Source organism: Tripterygium wilfordii, chromosome 7 (assembly GCF_013401445.1).
Source record: "Tripterygium wilfordii isolate XIE 37 chromosome 7, ASM1340144v1, whole genome shotgun sequence".
NCBI lineage: Eukaryota > Viridiplantae > Streptophyta > Magnoliopsida > Celastrales > Celastraceae > Tripterygium > Tripterygium wilfordii.
This window is the reverse complement of record NC_052238.1, coordinates 15,432,225-15,454,067: the sequence shown is the minus strand read 5'-3', so window position 1 is coordinate 15,454,067 and position 21,843 is coordinate 15,432,225. Positions and strand designations below refer to the sequence as shown.

The 21,843-nt window shown below is 37.2% G+C and overlaps 4 protein-coding genes and 1 non-coding gene across 6 annotated transcripts; 3 read left to right on the top strand and 2 right to left on the bottom strand.

The window, feature by feature from the left end:
• The first annotated feature begins 7 nt into the window (after positions 1-7).
• LOC120001509 (syntaxin-112-like) lies at positions 8-1,505 on the top strand. The gene is made up of 2 exons (XM_038849878.1): positions 8-154; positions 471-1,505. The coding sequence occupies exons 1-2, from the start codon at positions 8-10 to the stop codon at positions 1,380-1,382; spliced, it is 1,059 nt and encodes a 352-aa protein (XP_038705806.1). The 3' UTR covers positions 1,383-1,505.
• A 288-nt stretch (positions 1,506-1,793) lies between these two features.
• On the bottom strand, positions 1,794-3,708 carry LOC120002772 (putative pectinesterase 11). The gene is made up of 4 exons (XM_038851582.1): positions 3,232-3,708; positions 2,819-3,007; positions 2,497-2,735; positions 1,794-2,127 (listed from the first exon to the last, which is right to left on the bottom strand). The coding sequence occupies exons 1-4, from the start codon at positions 3,646-3,648 to the stop codon at positions 1,917-1,919; spliced, it is 1,056 nt and encodes a 351-aa protein (XP_038707510.1). The 5' UTR covers positions 3,649-3,708; the 3' UTR covers positions 1,794-1,916.
• Positions 3,709-6,258: 2,550 nt separating this feature from the next.
• On the top strand, positions 6,259-6,346 carry LOC120003187. The gene has a single exon (XR_005469307.1). It is a non-coding gene; the product is annotated as a small nucleolar RNA U30 (small nucleolar RNA).
• Positions 6,347-7,734: 1,388 nt separating this feature from the next.
• On the top strand, positions 7,735-8,970 carry LOC120002981 (universal stress protein PHOS32). The gene is made up of 5 exons (XM_038851866.1): positions 7,735-8,226; positions 8,311-8,390; positions 8,543-8,661; positions 8,740-8,815; positions 8,909-8,970. The coding sequence occupies exons 1-5, from the start codon at positions 7,998-8,000 to the stop codon at positions 8,936-8,938; spliced, it is 534 nt and encodes a 177-aa protein (XP_038707794.1). The 5' UTR covers positions 7,735-7,997; the 3' UTR covers positions 8,939-8,970.
• Positions 8,971-11,404: 2,434 nt separating this feature from the next.
• Positions 11,405-13,973, bottom strand: LOC120001552 (transcription factor bHLH63-like). 2 transcript variants are annotated; one of them, XM_038849931.1, is made up of 7 exons: positions 13,297-13,973; positions 12,891-13,172; positions 12,681-12,815; positions 12,513-12,584; positions 12,096-12,323; positions 11,916-12,006; positions 11,405-11,643 (listed from the first exon to the last, which is right to left on the bottom strand). In XM_038849931.1, the coding sequence occupies exons 1-7, from the start codon at positions 13,741-13,743 to the stop codon at positions 11,606-11,608; spliced, it is 1,293 nt and encodes a 430-aa protein (XP_038705859.1). In that variant the 5' UTR covers positions 13,744-13,973; the 3' UTR covers positions 11,405-11,605. The 2 variants fall into 2 exon arrangements, with proteins under 2 accessions (XP_038705859.1, XP_038705860.1); XM_038849932.1 differs by having other exon boundaries at positions 12,096-12,320.
• Positions 13,974-21,843: the final 7,870 nt, after the last annotated feature.

Here is a 21,843-nt window from a genome sequence, read left to right as displayed (position 1 = left end):
TAAAACCATGAGAAAACGTAACGGAAATAATCTACATTTATATTTTCCCGATTCACTTCCCTTCAACCCACCCTTCACTTTCTTGCGTGAACTGCGAAGAAAGATTCTTGTACCAGTGAGCCTCCTTCCTTATCAGGTTCAGCGTTCTCTCAAGGTGATTTTATTGTTCTTCCCCACTCTGTTTTGGTAATTTCTTGATTTAGTATATATGTAAACAAAGGAGTGACACTATCGATTTAGGGAGCAATGTTCTACGATTTTTTTCTGTTTGGTTGCAGAGAAAATGAACCCAACTTGACATTGAAAGTGTAGATGATTTTTTTGGTTGATTCAACCAAATTTGTTGGCTCTATGTGAAATTAAACTGTGGGCAATTTTATTTTTCTTCCCTAAACCCTAAAGCATGGATCTTTCCTTCCAGTCGGACTCTGTTTTACTTAATTATTCAAAATCTACTGTTTTTTTTTCAGTTGGGTCTTGACAAATTCGTGGCAAAGATGAATGATCTCATTACAAAATCGTTCCTGAGTTACGTAGAGCTCAAGAAACACGCCATGAAAGACCAAGAAACAGAGGCAGACCTTGAGATGGGCCAACTTGACCCAACTAATGAACAGAACCTCTCTCTGTTCTTCCAAGAAGTGGCTCCAATAAAGTCTGACATGGAAGACATCACAAACCTTCTCCTTGATCTTCAAGACCTAAATGAATCCACGAAGTCCACTCACAGTGCGAAAATTCTGAAAGGAATCAGGGAGAGAATTGATTCAGACATGGTCTCCATTCTTCAAAAAGCAAAGAACATCAAATCAAGACTGGAATCACTCCACCAGTCTAATTTGGCTAATCGTAAGTCTTACAAAGAAATAACCCCTGTTGATCGAACCCGGATTTCGGTGACTAATGGATTGAGAGTTAAATTGAGAGAAATGATGCATGATTTTCAGTCCTTGAGAGAACAGATTGTGAAAGAACACATAGAAGGCCTGAAGAGGAGGTACTACAGTATTACAGGGGAGGAACCCAGTGAGGAGGTGATAGAGAAGATGATGATTTCAGGAAGTGGGTTGCAAGAGAAGTTATTTGAAGGGAAGGTGGATTTGGCTATGGAGAATAAAGAACGGCACGAGGCGTTAAAGGACATACAGAGGAGCTTGACAAAGCTGCATCAGGTTTTCCTTGACATGGCTGTGCTTGTGGATACACAAGGTGAAGAGATTAAGACCATTGAAGAGAATGTGAATCATGCTAAGGCTTCCATCAATGGCGGAACCAATGGACTTTTCTATGCTAAACAGATGGAAAAGAGAAGGAATTGGGCTTGTTGGATTGGTGTTTTGGTGCTGATTTTGTTAGTCTGCCTTGTTGCCATTTTAGCTTAATAGGTGTGTCTGAACATGCCATTATTGCCGATGATGCAAGGTTTACTCTTTTGGTAAAATTGTTAACAGAATCCTCTAAACTCTGTCTTGTGATTGCTGGTGAATGAAGTTCAATAATTTTTCCTGTGAATAGCTGACTTTACACAACCACTGAATAATAGCTTAGCTGATTATATTATATTTCTGAGCTTTGGTTGCTAAGTTCAGTAGTTCAGACCAGTTGAGAGTATTCCTCTGAGGTTTTCATAGTCTCGTGGGTTTTAGGCTCACTTCGGGGAGGGGTTAGGAGCCCCATTTTCACCCGCATGGCATTTGGTCCAATTTTACTTATCATCAACGTGGTGCGGACTTTACTCAACTGTCTGAAGAACATATTAGGATAGGTGGTTCATCGGTTTAAAAAAAAATGGCTCTACCCAACACAAAATAGCACTTCTTCCAGTAGCTATCACAACAGCTTTGTATGTCTATAAGAAAAACTTATAAAGTCCATCCATAGTCTTGGAAAACATTTACGTTGTTCAGAATTTTCTTCTAATAGTTGCCATTAACATTCGCAGCGATAAGTTTACTGGATCGTCTTATAAATTTTGCCGGCATAGGCCGAAGCCAATTGCCTCCCTCTATCATATTCTTACTCATGAATGGCGTGGCATCGACATCTGATAGGCCTTGTGACCATTGAACCCTATCCGTTCTACCAGCTCCAGGACCATAACAATCATATTCTCCAAAATATGCAGTACTGCCACAGAAAAAGTTTGCGAATTAGTTTCTAATGAGAATTCTAAGCTATTATTAAAGGAGAGTTTGCGGTGATTGGTGAAAGGAAGGATTTTGTTATTGAAATTCTCCCAAATCCTTCTTTCTCCAACCATTACTGCAAACTCTCCTTCCAAAACATATTATTAGAGAACGAATATGATAAAGATTGCAGTATTCGGTATCCCAGTCGCTCAGTTGGACGCACATGATTCAAGTGAATTCGTGGGCTCTACATGTCCCACATGAAATCCTGTTCGTGCAACTCTGTAACTAGGATAACTGGAAAACCAACTGTTGGGATCCCTATCATTACTGGTTAGAGAATTGTGAGATCATATATGTTATGTACCTTTGCTTTGTTTTGTCTCCACCCCAATTATCCCAACCTTGTGGAACAATCACACTAGGGATATAAGTTACTGAAAAAACCACTCTTGCATAAGCACCCCATGGTCTTCCAAGGAAAACAGGTCCAACACCAGAAATCCTGCAACCCACAAAGCTAAACCCTGTATTTTCCGACTCCGAAACTCTATGCTGAGCAGTAATGGATCCATAATCTCGCGAAACTGAATGGATATGGCATTTCTAAGAAGAAATTGGATAAAGTTAATAAAATTAAACCAATTAAGCTAATTAAGTAGTTGAATGAGGGTAGTTTTTGTGCTCACATCAAACAAGGACAAAGCATTTCCACATATGAAATCAGTTGCTCCTTCTATGTAACATTTTCTGTAGTAGTGTGTTCCAACATCATCCAGTAGTGTGTCTTGATAAGATATAATTCTACATCCATAAAAAGCAGCTCTGTCTCCTGATACTCTTAGTGCCACAGCTTTTCCAGCAGCTCCAAATGTGTTCTATAGAAAATATTAATTAATCATGATTCGAAAATGTCAAGAATCCCAACGTTTTTTGTCCTAGATATCTCAAGTGCTCGCTAAGATGGACGCACATGATCTATGTGAAATTGTGAGCCTTACATGATCCATATAAAATCGTGCGCACCCAACTTAGCATTTAGAATAATTGGGACAAAAAGCACTAGGATATGTAAGATTGATTAGAAATCAAATTTGTGTACCTGAATTGTAAGGTGTCGACCGACGAAATTGGAAGCAAAGATTGTGACTGTGGGAGATTGAAATATGTCTCCTCCCTCATTCCATGTGATTATGGTGCTGGAGGTTTTTGTTCCAGTCAATGTTATGTATGGCTTGTCAGCTGGAACTACAATCTTTTCTCTGTAGGTTCCTGGATTGACCAAAATGACGAACAATTGATTGTTACGTGAAGGAACAGAATCAATGGCATCTTGTATCTTCCTAAAATCTCCTCTCCCCGATTGATCGACTCGAACGAGGATCGCAGTGGACACATCTATGGCACTCACAGAAGCCATGAAAGAATCAAACAGAACTTGAACCAGAATGAGAGTTACGAGCACAACAACATGACCATAAATATAAATTGGCCTGCCAACAAGACTGGTGTGCACCATTGTTGTTTTTCTCCTCTGCCTCGATCGAATAAAAATGGAATGAGAATGAATGAATTGAAGCAAAGGTAGTAGAAGAAGAACAATGATGGATGACAGCAAAGTTGTTGTTTTTATATGTGCAGTAAAGTAGGTCAACAAATGTTTGGTGATCTGCAGAAGCCGATTTCTTGCTGTTGAAGTGACAATCTAATAGACATAAGCATGTACTTATGCACGCACACACACACACACACACACACACATATATATATATATATATATGTGTGTGTGTGTGTGTGTGTGTGTGTGTGTGTGTGCATGACTATTACCCAACCAATAACATTCTTGTGATCTTGGTATGCACATTTTTTTATGACAAAGGTAGAAGAAGAAGAACAATGATGGATGACAGCAAAGGTTGTTGGTTTTATATATGCCTGTGCAGCCGCCAGCAGGTCAACAAATGTTTGGTGATCTGCAGAAGCCGATTTCTGGCAATTGAAGTGACAATGTAATAGACATAAGCATGTACATATACATATACATATATATATATATATATTATATATGCGGACACTCGCTAGTTGTATTAACTTACGCACATTTTTTGAGGGTGTAAATGAGTGAAATGACAAATGACGACCATTGCTTTGGGTCCCACATGTTTCAAATCAACGGTGAGATTGAGATACGTAAGTTAATATAACGTTGTGTGTATCCGCATAAGAGAATTCATGTACATATGTAAGTATATATTGTGATGTAAGGAATGTGGAGGCAATTAGATTGTGCTTGAATAGCAAGAATCAAGCCTTTGAAAATATGATTAATTTACTCTAATTTTGTGATTGAAATATTACTTAGAATGGGTGAATACTGAGTTGGGTTTAGGCTACTCAAAAGTATAAGTCAAAACAGAGATTTGGGCTCCAAAAAAAATTGAAATAGAAACATTGCAAGCTTGATTTAGAATATTCCAACATTACAGGATTGTGTGCACAAACTTGATGACTGAGTTTAGACCCATATTGAATGTCTAAGGGATAAACTCATATAGTGTTTTTCTCATTTACCAAATAAAATTATTAGAAATATTAACATTTGTTAGTTTTATTACCATATTAAATATTACAATCCAATCATTGATTTTATTATTGGTAAATGATTTATTGTTTTGTAATTATGATACAACATATTGATTAAATACTATTATGGCTTTTTTTTTAAGGGTTTGAGCCTTTGAGGCAGCCATTAGAGGGGAAATTGGGAAATGCAAGTATCCTGAAACCATGGAAGGCAGGGTTGGCTCAACTCATATAATTAGGTACAAATTTAGTTATCTTTTGTTCAATTTGACAAGCAATGGCCAGGAGTAGGAGAATTTGGTGAAGGAAATACCTAGAAAATGATTATATTAAGGTTGATGATGTGTACATTAGTTTTGGTTGTTAAACTTATTGTCTCATGAAGTTAGATGCTATTGTGAAATTGAAAACCGTTGTCATAAAATAAAAAAATAAAAAAACTCAAGTCTTTTTCTAATTTTCTAATATTTAGGATAGGGGTGGCAAATAATCGGTTCAATGTTGGTTTTGGATCGGACAACAACACGTGTTTACAAAATATTTATATGTCGAGACCCTATGATGAATACCTAAACCTTTGTGACTGCAAAAGTTAGCTTGAAGACTAAATTGTTGAGATAGAAATCTTGTTTGGTGTTTTGATTAATTCATAAAGATAGACTCGTACAATGAGGGACTTAAATAGCCCTCTTGGTTCATCAAGAGAAATAAAAGGCAACTCCTAATACTACTTTCCAAGATAATGATAGACTAATAATTACTCCATGCAATACTCCTCAATTTGCTCCTTTTGTCAACTGATCCATCATAGCGTGATCTCCTGCTGCCAAGGTGAATCCATCAGCTTCATCGACTCCATTATTTGCGTCATTAATTTGTTCTGGTTGACCTGCACTGCTGGCATGGCTTGGTCCAGCTGTATGTGCCCTTTTGAGCTTGAGTCTTCGAGCCCGATTGTAAGACCTTTTCATTGCTTTACTTGGGTGTTCATCACCCTAATCTGGATTGGATTCAAACATATTTAATTGATCAAACCCGGAATGGTTTAAATCCGAACAAGTAAATTAGATAGTAACTTAATTCAAGTTAGGGTCCGGACAAGTAAATCGAACAAAATTTATATGTTTGGATCATAACTTGGTTTTAAACTGGACAAAAATATTGTATTTGGACCCGAATTTTGGACATATAATCTATGTCCAAAGTCCAAACTTGATTTAATTAAAGTTTGACAAATTCAGTCATCCAGAGTGGACAAAGATATACCACCCCTAATCTTGGAGGATATGAAAGGTAAAAGTCAAATGTAGATGGGTATAAACACAAATATGAGCAGAAAAGTGGGCGTTTGAGGGAATTAAGAAAAACCTTCGTGGTGGAATCTCCGTCCGCTATAAAAACGCGGTGAAACCCTAATTGTAGTCGTCTTCAAACCAGCGCAGTCGTCCTCTCTCTCTTTACACCTGATTCGCTCTCAATTCACAGGCACTAACGCACACAAACACACATATGCACAATTTGATGCAGAGATTAGAGAAAGAGAAGGTGTGATGATGATGAGATATTATGAATCTCGTTAGTCTGACATTTTTGTGACGACGAACACTCTCATCCATTCTTAACAGATTCTGAGCACCTTCTCTTTCTTTTCCTTTCTTCTTCACTTTTTCTCGATTAAATGTTTGTTTGATTGATTGACAATTTGTTTGGTTTTATCTTTATATGCGGAAACAAAATCAATTTGATTTCACAACACAGAGTATGCGAAAAAGATTGTTTGATTTTCTGGAAGTAAATTGCTTATTCTGTGAATATTATTCTTCCAGATTCAGAAGCGTATCCGTATTTCAATGAATGAAGTTTCCTTTTTCTATTTTGTTATTTTGATAGAAAAGACTTGGGTATTTACTTATTAGGAATTGCTAGTGGGGGATAACTTAGTTGTGAATAGAATAAAATGGTCATGACTTTGATTTCATCGGAGTGAAAAATTTCTCGGGTTTGGGCTAACTGTTTAAGTTTAGATTCATATCGAATATGAAAATAAGTTTGATTCCATATGGAGTGAAAAACTTTTCGGGTTAGACGGTCCGAGTTTAGACCCTTATCGGATGTGAACATAAGTTTGATTTCATTGGGGTTGAAATTCATGAGTTTGATTCCATTGAAAGTGAAAAACTTCTCGGGTTTTAGTGATTCGAGTTTAGATTTCTATCAAATGTGAACATGAGTTTGATTCTATTGGGAGTGAAACTTTTCGAGTTTGAAGGTCCGAGTTTAGATCTCTATCGGATGTGAACATGAGTTTGATTTCATTGGAAGTGAAAAACTTATTGGGTTTAACGGTCTGAGTTTAGATGTGAACATGAGTTTGATTTCATCGAAAGTGAAAAAAAATTTGCCTAGTTCGGCCGAGTTTAGATTCATATTAGATGTTGAGTTATTGACATGCCAAATTCTTTTGGTGTCCTTTCTCGCGGTATTGTTGTTTTTTGTTATGGTTAATCATGTCATCTTAGAAGAAAGTGAACGCCCTCAACAAGCTAAAAGACAAACAGAAAACAAAAATTAACAGAAGGGAACAAAATTTGAAGCCCACTTCAATGATTACAAAGCCCAAACCAAAGTTTAATAAACCCATACTGTACGGTACAGTCATTGAAGAAGACATTAGTATGTATTGATGCCAAGTATCAAATTTACTGAACGTCACTTTTTCACACTTTTGCAGAGGGTGGAAATTCCATATTTCGGTGTTGATGACAATTAGCATAAATCAGAGCCAGACAACGTGAACTGATGGAAGTCTGCAATGGCTATTGATAATTTGTGCTGCTTAGCAGCTATACACAACACATTGGGGCTCATGATGGAGAGAATTGAGACTACTTAATGAAGAAGTTTTGATTGGAATGGTTAAGTTGATTATGGTAATTCTTTGTAAATGTTAGAGGTTACAATTTCAACTCCTAAACCCAGTAATTTTAACATATTACTTTTCACACGGGCTTCAGTCTCGTCCTTCTTGTCACCAAGTTTAATTCCTATGCCCAGACGTCATTCCCTACATTTAAGTACAAGCATTTGACATCAGGCCCGGCTTATTTTTGTCGCATTACACTTGCACAGTTCCGTTCACGCAATTCTCTGGGCGGGTGCCATCTGGACTCCAAGTGTCGAACAACACGCCTACTCCACCGAGCGAACCACCGCCCCAGAAAACATAAATACCGAGAAATCCTTGGAGGCTATGGAAATTGAAGGGAGAGACACAAAGAGAAGAAAATGGAGGCAGTAATAGTGGAAGAGGAGTTTACCTGGAGAGAAGTAAATCTGCCATCTGCAGTAACAGAGCCAGAGCTTGAAAGGGATACTGGACTGAGAAGGAGAGACATACCCAGAGACATTCTCATCGCAATTGATCATGACCGTAACAGCAGGCAGGCATTTGAATGGGCCTTGATCCATCTCTGCAGGCCCACTGACACCATCCACCTTGTCCATGCCGTTTCTAGTATGTCCATCATTTGTCTTCAATTCAATCAAGATTGCTTCTTTTTTCTTTGTTGGGTTTGACGTCTTTGTGGGTTTTGTTTAGGTGTTAGGAATGAGGAGCTTTACCTGGCTACTCAGGCGCTCATGGAGAAGCTTTCTTTTGAGGCTGCCCAAGCAGGCGTGGTATAAGCTTTTCCTTTAGTTCCCAATAATCATTTGCACGCCAGTTGTTCGACAGAAGTCCTGAATGTTGCATCATGGTGCTAAAATCAGAGTAAATAATGTCGAGGATTTTGTTTTCGTCATTGTTATTGATAAAATTGGTAACATTTTAGGGTGCAACGGTGGCTCGGATAGTGAAAGGGGATGCAGGTAAAGTAATTTGCTGGGAAGCAGAGAGGTTACTGCCTGCAGCTGTTGTGATGGGTAGCAAAGGCAAAAGCATAGTTAGAAGGTGGTTGTCCTCCTCCTCACTTTCCCCATTCCATTGCTCTCTCTCTCTCTCTCTCTCTAATTGTTGAGTTTCCTACAGTGTTCTTCGGGGGAGCGTGAGCGAGTATTGCTTCAAACACTGTAAAGTATCACCGGTTGTAATCGTCCCTGAGAAGGTTTACTATTGCAAATCCTTGTTTCCATGCATTATTTGATAGCAGAGTAGGGAAGAGACCTTGCTCACAATAGATAGTTTTATTACTTTGCAGAAGCTGGAGCAGGAGACAACTAGTCGTTGATACAGTACATCTAGACTTTAACATGAAGAGGAGAAAAAATTGTCAAGCCGCTGGAAGTCCTTAAAGTCTGGTGGTGTACAAGTCATATCTATATATCTATATATATATATATATATAAAAGTTATATCTATAGTGAATCATAATATGATGTGTATTACTTGTAGTTTCTGAGGATACATAGATGAGCAAGTATTACAATAGAGTATTGAGAATGTGTAGTGTGTGTTGTAATGTGGATGTACATATTTCTTAATAATGTATGTAATGAGGATGTGTGTATTTGTACTATGTGCATGGCAAATACTTCTGATTATTGTCCAATGAAGTTCTTTGATAAGTAGTGGTTGTCAGTTGCCTATTTTGCTCTACTGGGCTGGGCCGGACTAGTCCTGGTCTATTGGGCCAATTTACAAACAATAGTCAGCCCGCACGGTGCTCACGGGTCGGCTCATGGGTTTGTGCTAGGTCTGTTGGTGTTTTGTGCAACATAATTACTGGACCGCGGAGAAGGAATGAGAAGAACAAGATTCCTGTATGAGACTTTTAACAGCAAACTAGTTATGGGGGGTGAATTGTCTATTTTGTCAAGATACGCAAGCAGATATTCTATGCTGTAAAAATACAAACACTATAAGGAAAAGGAATCTTGGTGGGTTTTAGCTTTTTAATATAATCCATTCCCTTCAAAATGATAGGGTGCAGAGGGTCAAAAAATTTGCTAGAAAAGAAGATAGAAGTGCACAAAAGAGCAGAAGGGGGGGGGGGGGGGGGGGGGGGGGCCTAAGAAAGAGAAGGCAAATATCATGCATGTTTCACTGTCACTGAGAAAACACAGAGAATCAACAAGATCTTGCCTTTTGTTGGGGATGATGGCAGGTCCACTTTCTTCTATTCATTATTTTAACTTCTTTTCAAGGCCGAAAGGGAGTCTCCCTAGTGGTCCTGCTCTATGGCCACTGTCCAACACTACTGTCCAACACTGAAAGACTTCTTTCTTTCTCATACAGACACAAGCATCAATAACTCCAGTCTTATATGCAGTTTTCAGGAACACTGAGAATGTTTGAAGTTTTTGTTTTTTGATCAGATCTTTAGGTAATGTACTTTTGCTCCTCCATGGCATTCTTTTTTCCTTAATCATCTATTACCCTTTATGGTGCAGATACTGAGGATTCTAGTAAGGCTGTTGTTATTGGTTTGGTAATCATTGATGCATCACTAACTTCATAAAAAATTGGATAAGAAAGATATTGTGATTTAGTGCTTTAATATGTATATATGAATGTGTTTTGCATAGGTAAAAAGTGTGAGTGAGATTTGAAATTCAAGTACATACACATTTAACGAATTGTTTTTATTGGGTCATCGTCATTGGTTCTTAAGCTCGGAAAACATGTCTGTATGTGAGAGGTGCAAGACCTCTATCTATATACCACTCGTTTAGATTATGTCAATTCAATGTGGGATATTAGTATTGATACTACTCTGCATTTGTAGGTTGGGTTATGTCAGGTCCAACAATTGTATAGGAAAAGACCGTGTCCAATTAGACCAAGTCTTTTGTCTCGATACCATGTTGAAAATCTTACTATGACACATCAAGGATATTATCCGCTTTGGGCTTCAGGTCTGCACGGATTTGTTATTCTTGAGTAGTCGTCATTTGATTCTTAAGCACAAAAATGTGGCCGTATCTTAGAGGTGCAAGACATTTACTTTTGCCAATCCAAAGGGGATATTTGTCTTAACAAATCAAATTCAATTATGCAGAAGTAATAGACACTCTTGTCCTCTCTCCCTCTCACATATCATACAATTGTTGGATGTCAATTAATTGGGGTTGAATCATGGGTGTCTCAATCAAAATATATCTTCTTGTCCCAAAAGAGAGGTGGGTACGGTCCACAAGTAGGCTCAGGTCCGTTGTCTTTCCTTGCAACTGCTTGAGGTTGTCACTCAATTTTATCCCAGCAGAGGGACAACTTGTGCCAATGTGTCATTCTCAACACATTGATCAGGCAATTACTCTTTCTTGTATGTTTTCGTGTCACTTATATCACAATTGTTCGGTTGATCGAAAAGCCATTTTGTGGTCGAAATGAGTCTCCCGATCAAATTTACGATATCACTTTTAAGAATATCTCTGTAGGCCATCTATTGGGATACACTTTTGTTCTCCCTTTTGTCGATATATATTGTGATGCTTATCAAAAAAAAAAGGAAAAAAAAACTTTTGCCACCAATCCTACATCACCTTATTATTGATAGTGGCAGCTGCGAAAACTTTGCGGCCTAAACCCTAAAGCTAATCGAGCATCTGAAATTATCAATAATTCTCACACCCCTTATCCACTTCGCACTCCTGTTTCCCACTAATTCTGACATCTCCTTTCAACTGTAACCATCACAATCAGCCTTTCATTCAAGCTACTGGTGTTAGAGCTCAAAATGGGTGGTACTGCTATGTAAAAGAAGCCATTGATACTAATTAAGTATAAAAGCTTATTCATACTATATTGAAAGTATACATACAAATATTGAAATATATATATATACATGCTATGTACTCAGAAAAAGTAGGGAAAAAAAAAAGAATCTCATCAATGACCGATGATTGGTCTTCTGGGTAAATTGTCTGAGAAATCAAATGATTGATAATATCCCAATTCAGATCTCCATTTTGAGATTGCTAGCTTCAATGGGACCTGCAAAATTAACTATATCATCTTTAGCATTATGTGTTAATGATGCAAAAGCATGACATTTTTTTCATTTTGTAATGAAAGCAAGTCAAGAGATAACATGATTAACAGTGTAGAAGTATTATAGTATCTTGTTATGGGGTCCAAGGAAATCAATGGTTTTGATCATTCAGAGAGAAATCCACTGTGCTTGGCATCTAGCCTTCAGAAATTCATCAAAGCAATAGTAAAAAGAAAGAAAGATTGACAAGACTTGTTGGTTCTTTCAATCTTACCAGTAAATGGTTGAGAAGTAAAGGATGATCTCCCTTGATCAAAAGTCACATTGTAGAGATTTTGTAAATCAGAATCCCAAGTTGGTGTTGCCTGCATCAACAATGTCATAAACATCTTCAAACTCATCAAGAAAAGAAAGAACAAAAGGAGAGAATAGATACAGGGTTAAAAGAAATTACAGTGAAGCAAGATGAATCAAGAAATCTCTCCGGGAGCGATATGGGAGAACTAATTGTTCTTCTTAGGCCGATATCAGTAGGATTAATCATCGACATTTCAATCCCGGAAGATGAAATCAATTGTTGTTGAACTGGATTAAACTGAATGAAATTAGCAGGATTGGTCATGTCTGTTGACATACCAATTGTAGGAATACTATTATTAGCTGTAGAAGCAGGAAACACCTGCTGATGGACAAAAGAGACCGGATGTAATTAGAATCCAAGAGTAAAGGTAAACAAGTGTACTTAAATGTCCCGGGTTTACCCAGTCAGTTGTCCGATGGACAGCTGACACCAAACAATTAGATGGGTTTCACGTTATAAAAAAAAAAAGTACTTAAATGCACACAAAACTTGAGAAAAAAATTTCTTTACCTCTTTGGCAAACAAGTTGTCAGTGTTGAAGTCAAGTTTTGGATTAATTGCAGCTAGTTTCATTGACAAGAACTGTTTATGAATAAAAGAAGGATCAAACAAGGATAAGAAGACCATCACATATATATTTAGACCAGTTGAATAGAAAAGCATGAAGATCATAATCACCTCCACTTGTCTTTGAAGAGACTGAACATAATTGATAATTTCATCAAGCATTCCTGCTTTTCCTGTGATTTTGTTGCAACCAGGGACTAAATCTTGCAGGAACTTCATTCTCTCACTGATCTTTTCCCTCCTCACCTGCACAAACATGGAACTTGTATTAGATATTGAAGCTTCAAAGGCTTAAACATAGAAATTGATTTTAGGACTCACTCTTTCAGCTAAGCTGTGGCTATCAGTGGCTTGACCGCGGCGTGCCCGGACATGGATGTAATCAAGCTTTTGAACATCAGAGACTTTTGAATTCTCCTTTGAAGTATCTACAGAATTTTCTTTCCTGTTCTTGTTGTTTATGGCGGTGGTGTTGCTGTTGCTGTTGCTGTTGCTGCTTTTGTTGTTGTTGTTGTTGGAGTTCTGCTCTGTTATCTTGGACTCTCCATCTTCTGCAAATCCTTTGATCCTTTTCTCTTTTGAATCATCTTCTCCAACAAAACCCTAGAAATTACCCAAAAGAGGCTTCAATTAATAAACCAAAACAGAGAGAAAACAGAGCACCATAAATTGTTGAATCAATCATGATCAAGAACAAAAAAAATCACAAAAACCAAAACAAACCCACCTTAGTATTTTGCACCTTATCTACTTTTCTCTTCTTCGAATTCTCTTTGGTAGCCAAAGAAGTAATCTTTTCAGACAAATCAGACTCTCTGCCTTTCACAGCAGCTTCTGCCACCGTCGGCGGACAACTAGCGGTTCTTGAAATGCCATAATTGATGTCAAAAGCCGGCCCATTCCCGTACCCACAAGGCCCGAACCCCGCCAAATCCGGCCACCCGTTTTCCATACCCGGGTCTGGCTTAAGCTGTACTGGGTCAAACCCATTCTGGAAACCATGAACCGAATTGGGCACCGAAAACACTCCGCCCAACTCGCCGAATAAATTCTCTTGCAGTTGGTGTTGGAAGTGCTGATCTTGTTGCCATTTGAAGCGCGCCCGGTGCCTCTCCAGTACAGTCGTGTCCGTACACTGCAGCATCTCCGATAATAATGCTCCATTCATCGCCATTGGATTAGATAAATCAGATTAATTCGGACTAATTTTTTCACGTATTTCACAGCACAACACTTGGGGCAAAGGGAGAGGAACGAATGGAATTTGATTGTACAAATCTAAATTAATTATATAAATAAATAAATTGGGGGTGGTGGTGGCCGGAATCTGACACAACTGGCCTTGCCGGGAGAGAGAGATAGACTGAGAGAGAGAGGTGGGGATGGATGGGTCAGGGAGGGAAGCTATCGAATGCATCCATTCATAAAGCAGAGAGAGAGACTGTGGGCTGTGGGACCTAGTGACATGACTGCCACGTGGGCCTGTCCGAAGCACTGCAAAACGGCGTAGGTTTTCGACTTTTTGTCTTTCTGTTGCAACGGGAGTTATGGTATGTATGTCTGTGTATTGTTCTCTTTTTTTCATAGAATATAATATGATATACAAAGACTTGTTTTTTGTTGATGTGACTGTATTGTAAAATGTGTTTTACTTATGTGATTGTATTAGGATAAGTGTTTTGCTGATATGGATGTATTGATATTTGATGTTTTTGTGTAGTTTTGTTGTGGATAATATGGAGAAATGAAATGTTGTTGGCCTCCATGTTGGGTGGGAAGAGAAATTGTATAAAAATTTGTGTTTTGTTGATGTGGTTGTATTGAAATATGTGTTTTATTGATGTGACTGTATTAAAATAACTGTTTGACTTGATTTTTTTTTGTAATAGAGGTGAAATTGGGCTAACATTTTTGTTGGTCCAGCAAATAAGAAACCATTGCATTTGTCCTTACAATGATGAACATGAGAATTAAAAAAAAATGTAAGTATTTGGTTGAACGGTTGATTATGGAATCCATCACACCACAGTGAATTTGAAAAGCTGCAGGAGCTACATCCACTCCCAATGTAATACAATTGATCACATTTTCGACATCAAAACACAAGATTTTTTTTTCTAATTTTGGAAAAACGTAATTCATCAAGGAATTAAAAATATCAATTTTTATCCTCATCTCGTCATAGTATGTTTAGTGACCCACCAAAAAGGTTTTGTCACCACAACTACTCTCGTCACAGTTTTGGAACTCGTTTCACTTTAATTATTGCAAGAAGTCAAAATACAACACACTCTCAAACGATCGAAGGATAACAATTTGACAAAAACTCATATGAGTTTAAGATACACTATAGAACCTATTCATCATAGACTCATAGTGATATTTGGGTTAATTAGAATTTGCGTGACATGCATGCAGCAAAATTGAATGGGTCAAAGCCTACCATTGTTCTGGCATGGGCTCTTTACGGTCGTGATGCTTCATTGCTTCATTTGGTATCGAAGCCCGTGAGCAATGGCGGGAAGCTCTGTATTTGTCACATGCTTTCTTCCACGTGGCAACTTCCTGGAGGACTTGATCTGACATGTCAGATAGATGACGTGTACAAGCTGGGTTTCAAGTGTTTTGGATTGGTAGTTGGTTGAAAGGATAAAATATTCAGTGGTCATACTATGGCATGTGATCTACCAAGACCAATAGCATAACGATAATTCATAAGATGTTTTGCTATGTTAGTACTTGTTAGCAAGCATATGTAGTGTAACTAAGTTTGTAATTAAAGCTGTAACAATTCATCCACTACACACTTTGTCTGTTTTGAACCATTTCATATTCACCCGTAAGACTTTGTCTTCCTAAGCCCATACTAGTTTGAGCCTAAGAAAGATGTTTGCTACTAGTTTGGAAAAACCCTGTCAAATCGAACCAACCGTCAAACCGAGTGATTGATCGATTAAATTTATATCAAAAAATCGACCGTTGATAGTTTGACATCCCTGGGAACAAGCGACTTAACCCCATCACAACCTATTAGCTCGCACAACACCGTCAAACTTGACATTATAGACGACTGTTGATAGTTTGACATCCCTAGGGACGAGAGACTTAACCCTAGCATGACTCGTTAGTTCGCACAGTACCATCAAACTTGACACTACAGATGCTTCTGACCCCACTACTGGAGTAGATGCTACAAAAACCCTAATCAACAACCTTTTTTAATAGTAATTTGAAGAGGACAAAAAAAAAAAGAAGCAAGATTGCTAGATTTGATAAACAATCGAGGGTGCAAATTGCGTGTGGTGACGAGAATAGTGAAGCCAGCTTCTCATATAATTTGGTAGTTAAGAGTCTACTTCATTAGTTTTAACGGCTAGTTTGACCCAATAATATGTTTAAAATTGTGTTTAAGTTTTGAGATAGCGATTGATGTTTTTGGGTGACTATATTTGTCAAAAAAAGAGGGTTGAATCTATAGATGACAAGTCCTAGCTTGGTCAGAAAATAGTAGACATCCATCAAACATTGTGAATGTTTGATTGATTTAGTTATTAGTCACCGAAAGCTTTACCTAATAAAGAACATTGAGGTTTGAACTTTGAATGCATGCAATGAATTATTAATCAATCATTATCATATATATACACATATATCGTTTTTTTTAGTTATACATGTTAAACAACAACTAAACATACTAAATATCTTTGCCAATTGAAAGGATCTTTTGATCAATCCAGAGATCATTTCGTTTCCTTCCTCTTTTCAAACGGAACGAATAGAGATAGAAGGAGACCGACATATATATATATATTATTTTCTTCTTTAACCATGTAAGTAAACCCTCTAGTTTGAGTCTTAATTAGAGTTGTTGCCAAGTAATTTTGTGGTTTGATCACACAAAAACTAGGGTAAATGAGAGCTTAATCTACAATAATCTTCTATGTATAATTAATTTCTCCTTGTTCAAAAGAAGCTTAATTAACTTAGTTGCCTATTCGTTATAGCAAAGCAATTAAATTGAAGCTTGAAGAGATGGAAGGTCATGAAGGGTTGCAAAAACAGAGAATATGGATTGGAGGGAACAAGTCCACAGAGGATGAAGGCTACTTCCATTATCACCCTAATGGGTCCCACCTCCCCCCATCTCTCTCTCTCTCTCTCTACATACACACACACAAAAAATTATATGACCTTATACACAGTTTACACACAACAAAAGACAAATGGGCATGTCTTTTTTCTCTCTCTCTCATTCAATCACTTTGGATAGTCTTTATCAAACCGGCCAAATTAAAACCACCCAGTTTGGCCGCTTGAGTCAAATTTTCCTTCCCTTCTACATTAGATTCAATGACTAATCACCCTAGCTAGAAGCTAGAATATATATATATGTGTGTGTGTGTGTATGTACATGTATATGTACAGTGAACTTAGCTATAATGTTTTTAGGCCTTAGTTAGGTAGCTAGCTAGCTTGGTTGCACTATATATATGTTTACGTGGTCATATATTGTCACTTCACAATTTGATTGAACAAAATAACAGTTAGGGCAAGTGGGTTGCGTATATTAATCAGCAATAGCAATTGCAACCAAAAGAACAAAACAAAATTTCTAACGGTGGTGGTTCTTTGCTAACAGAATTAGAGAAGGTGACAAAGTATATGCTTTGTCACATATTTAGTGTTAATAAATCTAAGATAAATTGACGTGTATCCTAAAAGTACTAGAATCTTGGTTTTTTTGTTTTCAAACGGGATTGGGAGATTCGAACCCTATTCATCAGGGTTATACATACCATCTTTATCACTCCAACTAATGGTTCGGGTGTAGAATCGGCTTGTTAGTCTCTCTCATCCCTCAACTCCTTTTTTTTGTGAATTTTTAATTTATTCATGTTAGAAAATTATAAAATAAAATAAAATGACTGTTTTGTTTTCCAAGTATAAAAATTAAACATAATTGGAGGAAATTGTGTTATTGGTCGTATACTGTGGTCTGTTAATATTAAAATATGTGATATAGATAGATATATAGTAATCATTCATGATTAGTTTCTCAAATTTTCCATATATATGCATGGGTGCATCATATTTTGCAGCACAAAATTTTAGTAAAAATAATATTGTAAGAGGCTTACCAAATACCTATTATTATATATATATATAATAGTGGGGAGAGATATGGGTCATCTAGGGAGGCATTGTGGCAATGAAATATTGCAGCCGATCCGAAGGATTCCTTGTTCAAATAATGCCCTCCCTCACTATATATATATATATCATATATCTAGAGAGAAGTTGTGTCATTGGACTATTGGAGACTGTTCTCTGTCTCATATGCTCCATATTAATTCCACTTGCAAGAACCATATACCATGAATATCTAATCATATTCAGACCATGAATACTATGGGCTTCCCTTCTCTTCTTCAATGCAAACAATGTGTGCATATGTGTGTGTGTGTGTATATATATATATAATAGTGGGGAGAGATATGGGTAATCTAGGGAGGCATTGTGGCAATGAAATATTGCAGCCGATCCGAAGGAATCCTAGTTCAAATAATGCCCTCTCTCTCTCTCTCTCTATATATATATATATATAGAGAGAGAGAGAGAGAAGTTGTGTCATTGGACTATTGGAGACTGTTCTCTGTCTCATTTGCTCCATATTAATTCCACTTGCAAGAACCATATACCATGAATATCTAATCATATTCAGACCATGAATACTATGGGCTTCCCTACTCCTCTTCAATGCAAACAATGTGTGCATCTATAGAGTTGGTTTGATTGGCAATCGGTTAAGTTATGCATATATATGTCCAATGTTTGATTCTAACCACAAATGTAATTCTCTATGGTATTTCAAAAAAAAATAATGTGTGCATATCATATCTTCACTACTCATTGCTTCTTTTATGGCTCTGATTGACAGATAATTTTATCAATAGCATATATGTTAACAGATATGCTATATCTGATAGGTATATTGAGTCATCAGAGAGAGATCTTCTTTGTGTTTATATATATATATATATATATAACATCATATTCTTGTACTTTTATATGAGGAAATCGTAACTCGAAACTTTGTCTGAAAGCTCACTCTATGTTTATATTAGGACATTTGGAGTGTCGACTCCTTCTAAATAAAGTAACAAATTGACAAGAATATATATATATATATATAGAAATTCTCAAATGCGGACATTCGCAACTTAATAATTTGCGCACTCCACTTTTTAAGTGTTTTTAAAAGTGAAATGACAAATAGAGTCCACTGTTTTGTGTCTCGTATATTTCAAATCAATGATAAAATTGAGGTGCGTAAGTTAATATAATTTGCGGGTGTCCGCATAAGAGATTTTATATATATATATATATATATATATATATATATATATATATGAGATTAAAGTTGACAAGAGATTAATTCTCTCATATGGACCTAAAATATGGACCGTTGTTGCCTCATTAACCAAGATTACGATTTGCTTCCTCGCATTGAAGTCGCTACATGGTCTTCACCCGAAGTCACTAAAAGTGATAATAATAATCAATACAAGTGTTGGTCATGGAAGTTGTGGCTTCACCCAAAGGCATGGTCTTCATCCGAAGGCATGGTCTTGATCATCCAAAGTCATTGGAAGTGGTTCCTTGAAGCACGCATCATTACTAGACTTCTTTCTAGGCTTTGCAATCAAGAAGATTGGGGATTATTGCAAATCAACGGGTGAAACAAGGGTCCATGTTTTACATCCGCATAAGAGAATTTCTCTAAAGTTGACTAAACAATCCTACACCCTAAAACATATATTCTAAACCCTAAAATCCTATACCCGATCACTAAATCCTAAAACCAAAATTCTAAATTCTAGTCTTTAACCCTAAATCAACTATAAACTCAGTATTTGGTCAAATTTAGGGACTTAAGATACGTATATGTACTTATCAAAATTTTGTTAAATTTCTTGACATTTCTATAACATTCTATGCTAAAGACTTGTCTTCATAATTGAAGGACCTAGTTGTCACTAACAAGTGATGGATATTCGCCACATAGGATGAAGATCCAAGTCTAGCATCACAGGTTTGGACTTGACTCTTTATTGAAAACTCATGTTGACAATAAGAGGTTTACCCTCCTTTATAAGCTATACTCAAAATCCACCATCTTCCGATTGTGGAATTCTCAGTCACAACATGCAATTGGCACTTTTGTCTGGGCCAAAACTGGGCCAGGGCTCTTGTACCTTTGGGCCTAAAAGTTTGGTGAAGTGAAGGCCAGTGAAGTGAAAGCAACATTAATTTTTTTGTTTTTGTTTTTGTTAAATTTTTATTGGGTACATAGATAGAAAAATTACGTGTGCATGGTTGGAGTAGAAGAAAGCAATCTGAAAACACAAACTTTGATTAAGAAAGTAAGATTTGAAAGATATATATAGTGGAGTGTACAGTGTGAAGATAAGGTGAGAGGGAAAGGGCAGGAGGGTTGGTTTGCTCTTCTCTTGGCAGGTATGTGTGTGTGTGTGTATATATATATATAGATTGCATGAACACTATTGTATTTTGTGTCAAAATGAAAAATGTTGAACAGTGTGAGTCAGTCAAAACTCAAAAGACAACAATATGCCAACCAGTTTGCAGTATCAACGACAACAGTACTAAAGACAACCCCCCATGTCCTCCTGCCAGCCTTCTTCTCCATCCCTTCATGCAAGACTTCCACTCCAAATCACTCCACCAAGTCAGAACAACCCATAACAACCACCAAGCAAACAAACAAGATGCCAACAAGTAAATGCTCAACTTAGGTTTTGAAAGTGGAAACTAAATGGGCCTTCACCTGGATTTGGGCAATTAAAAGTGGGTTCCTTCCTCCAACTGTAAAGGCAAAGGCTGGTTGTGTGATTGAGAGTCATTGAAGATTATGATTTTGAGAGAGCCAGCTGTAATTGATCCATATTGGTATCATATTATGATGATGATAAGCTTGAAGAAAGAGCTTGAAAACTTTTTGAACCACACTCGTGTGGCACCCCTGTGTGTAATTGGGTATTGTATGGGGCCTTTGTTACATAATGATTTCATTTGAGAGTTTCAAAATCCAGAATTTCATAGACAATATGACGAGATTTGGGGACAGATTTGATTTAAAGATGAGATATGGTATTTCTTTTTGGCCATGATAAATAGTCAAAAGCCTTCTTTCCTCCACAATGCGTGTCACACTGACTTTAGGGTTTAGATTTGATGAATATATCTGGGTTAAACGGTATGAATTTGCAAAGTTTTAAATTTGATTTCCATTGGCAGCAAAACCCCGTGGCCCAAATTGAATTTAGGCTCAACTTATTTTGTCATTAGGTGAGAAGTTTTTGTGAGTGCGGGTATGATATCCTTCCTTGTTTTAAAAAAAAAGAAAAGTGTCAAATGAGTAATGACAAACAGCAATCTAGGTTATTATTTTAGGCCCAAATTTAAGTTTGTAAATGGGTCTTCAGTCTAAAGTTTAAATAAAAGTGGGTCATAAAATTTTACAAGTTATAAGTTGGGCCTTTTCTCTTTATTGGGCTTTGAGATATGTGCTTTTGGAATTTGGATCAACAAAAAAAGCCAGCCCATTTAAACAATGTCAAGGCCCAACAAGCGCGTACCTGTCCCAGTCACCTCTTCTGCTTTTCGATCAACAAAAAGTCCGGCCCATTTAAACAATGACAAGGCCCAACAAGCTCGTACCTATCTCAGTCACCTCTTTCTGTATACCAGGTCCAGGTTGATCTTAATCAGCCGTGGCTATTGGTACTTAGACCTATAAAAACGCATCTATAATGTGAGAGGAGTTGAGTTTTGTTTATAAATTACTCCGTTGAGTTTGCCAGCGGAGCGGATAACTACTGAAAGCATCTAAGTAGTAAGCCCACCTCAAGATGAGTGCTCTCCTATTTCGACTTCCCCAGAGCCTCATCAATATGAGATTTTAGTCTTGACACCGCATGGATCTTATTTGGATCGGGGAAAACTTACATGGGTCGGGGGTGGGGCCTTCGGGTTGGAGCGGATCGGGTAATAATTGCCATCCTTAGTCCCCTGCTCCACCTTGGCCCAAGATGTGATGGTATGTAGTTACAACTTACGACGAAAAAGGCCATTAAAGATTAATGGGCTTGAAATCACACTTTCTAGCATCCAAAGCCCGTATTGATAAGGATCTCTGATTCATCTGAAAAACTAGTGCAAATTTTCAAGTTGGTTTTCCATCAGAGAAAAA

Coding starts and splice junctions, on each gene's coding strand:
- LOC120001509 (XM_038849878.1), top strand. CDS start 8: ATGAGAAAACGTAACGGAAATAATCTACATTTATATTTTCCCGATTCA. Junction 155..470: donor AGGTTCAGCGTTCTCTCAAG/GTGATTTTATTG, acceptor TTTTTTTTTCAG/TTGGGTCTTGACAAATTCGT.
- LOC120002772 (XM_038851582.1), bottom strand. CDS start 3,648: ATGGTGCACACCAGTCTTGTTGGCAGGCCAATTTATATTTATGGTCAT. Junction 3,008..3,231: donor GTCGACACCTTACAATTCAG/GTACACAAATTT, acceptor TATTTTCTATAG/AACACATTTGGAGCTGCTGG. Junction 2,736..2,818: donor ATGCTTTGTCCTTGTTTGAT/GTGAGCACAAAA, acceptor ATTTCTTCTTAG/AAATGCCATATCCATTCAGT.
- LOC120002981 (XM_038851866.1), top strand. CDS start 7,998: ATGGAGGCAGTAATAGTGGAAGAGGAGTTTACCTGGAGAGAAGTAAAT. Junction 8,662..8,739: donor GGCAAAAGCATAGTTAGAAG/GTGGTTGTCCTC, acceptor AGTTTCCTACAG/TGTTCTTCGGGGGAGCGTGA. Junction 8,816..8,908: donor TTGTAATCGTCCCTGAGAAG/GTTTACTATTGC, acceptor ATTACTTTGCAG/AAGCTGGAGCAGGAGACAAC.
- LOC120001552 (XM_038849931.1), bottom strand. CDS start 13,743: ATGGCGATGAATGGAGCATTATTATCGGAGATGCTGCAGTGTACGGAC. Junction 12,585..12,680: donor CTCTTCAAAGACAAGTGGAG/GTGATTATGATC, acceptor ATTCATAAACAG/TTCTTGTCAATGAAACTAGC. Junction 11,644..11,915: donor TACTTCTCAACCATTTACTG/GTAAGATTGAAA, acceptor TTAATTTTGCAG/GTCCCATTGAAGCTAGCAAT.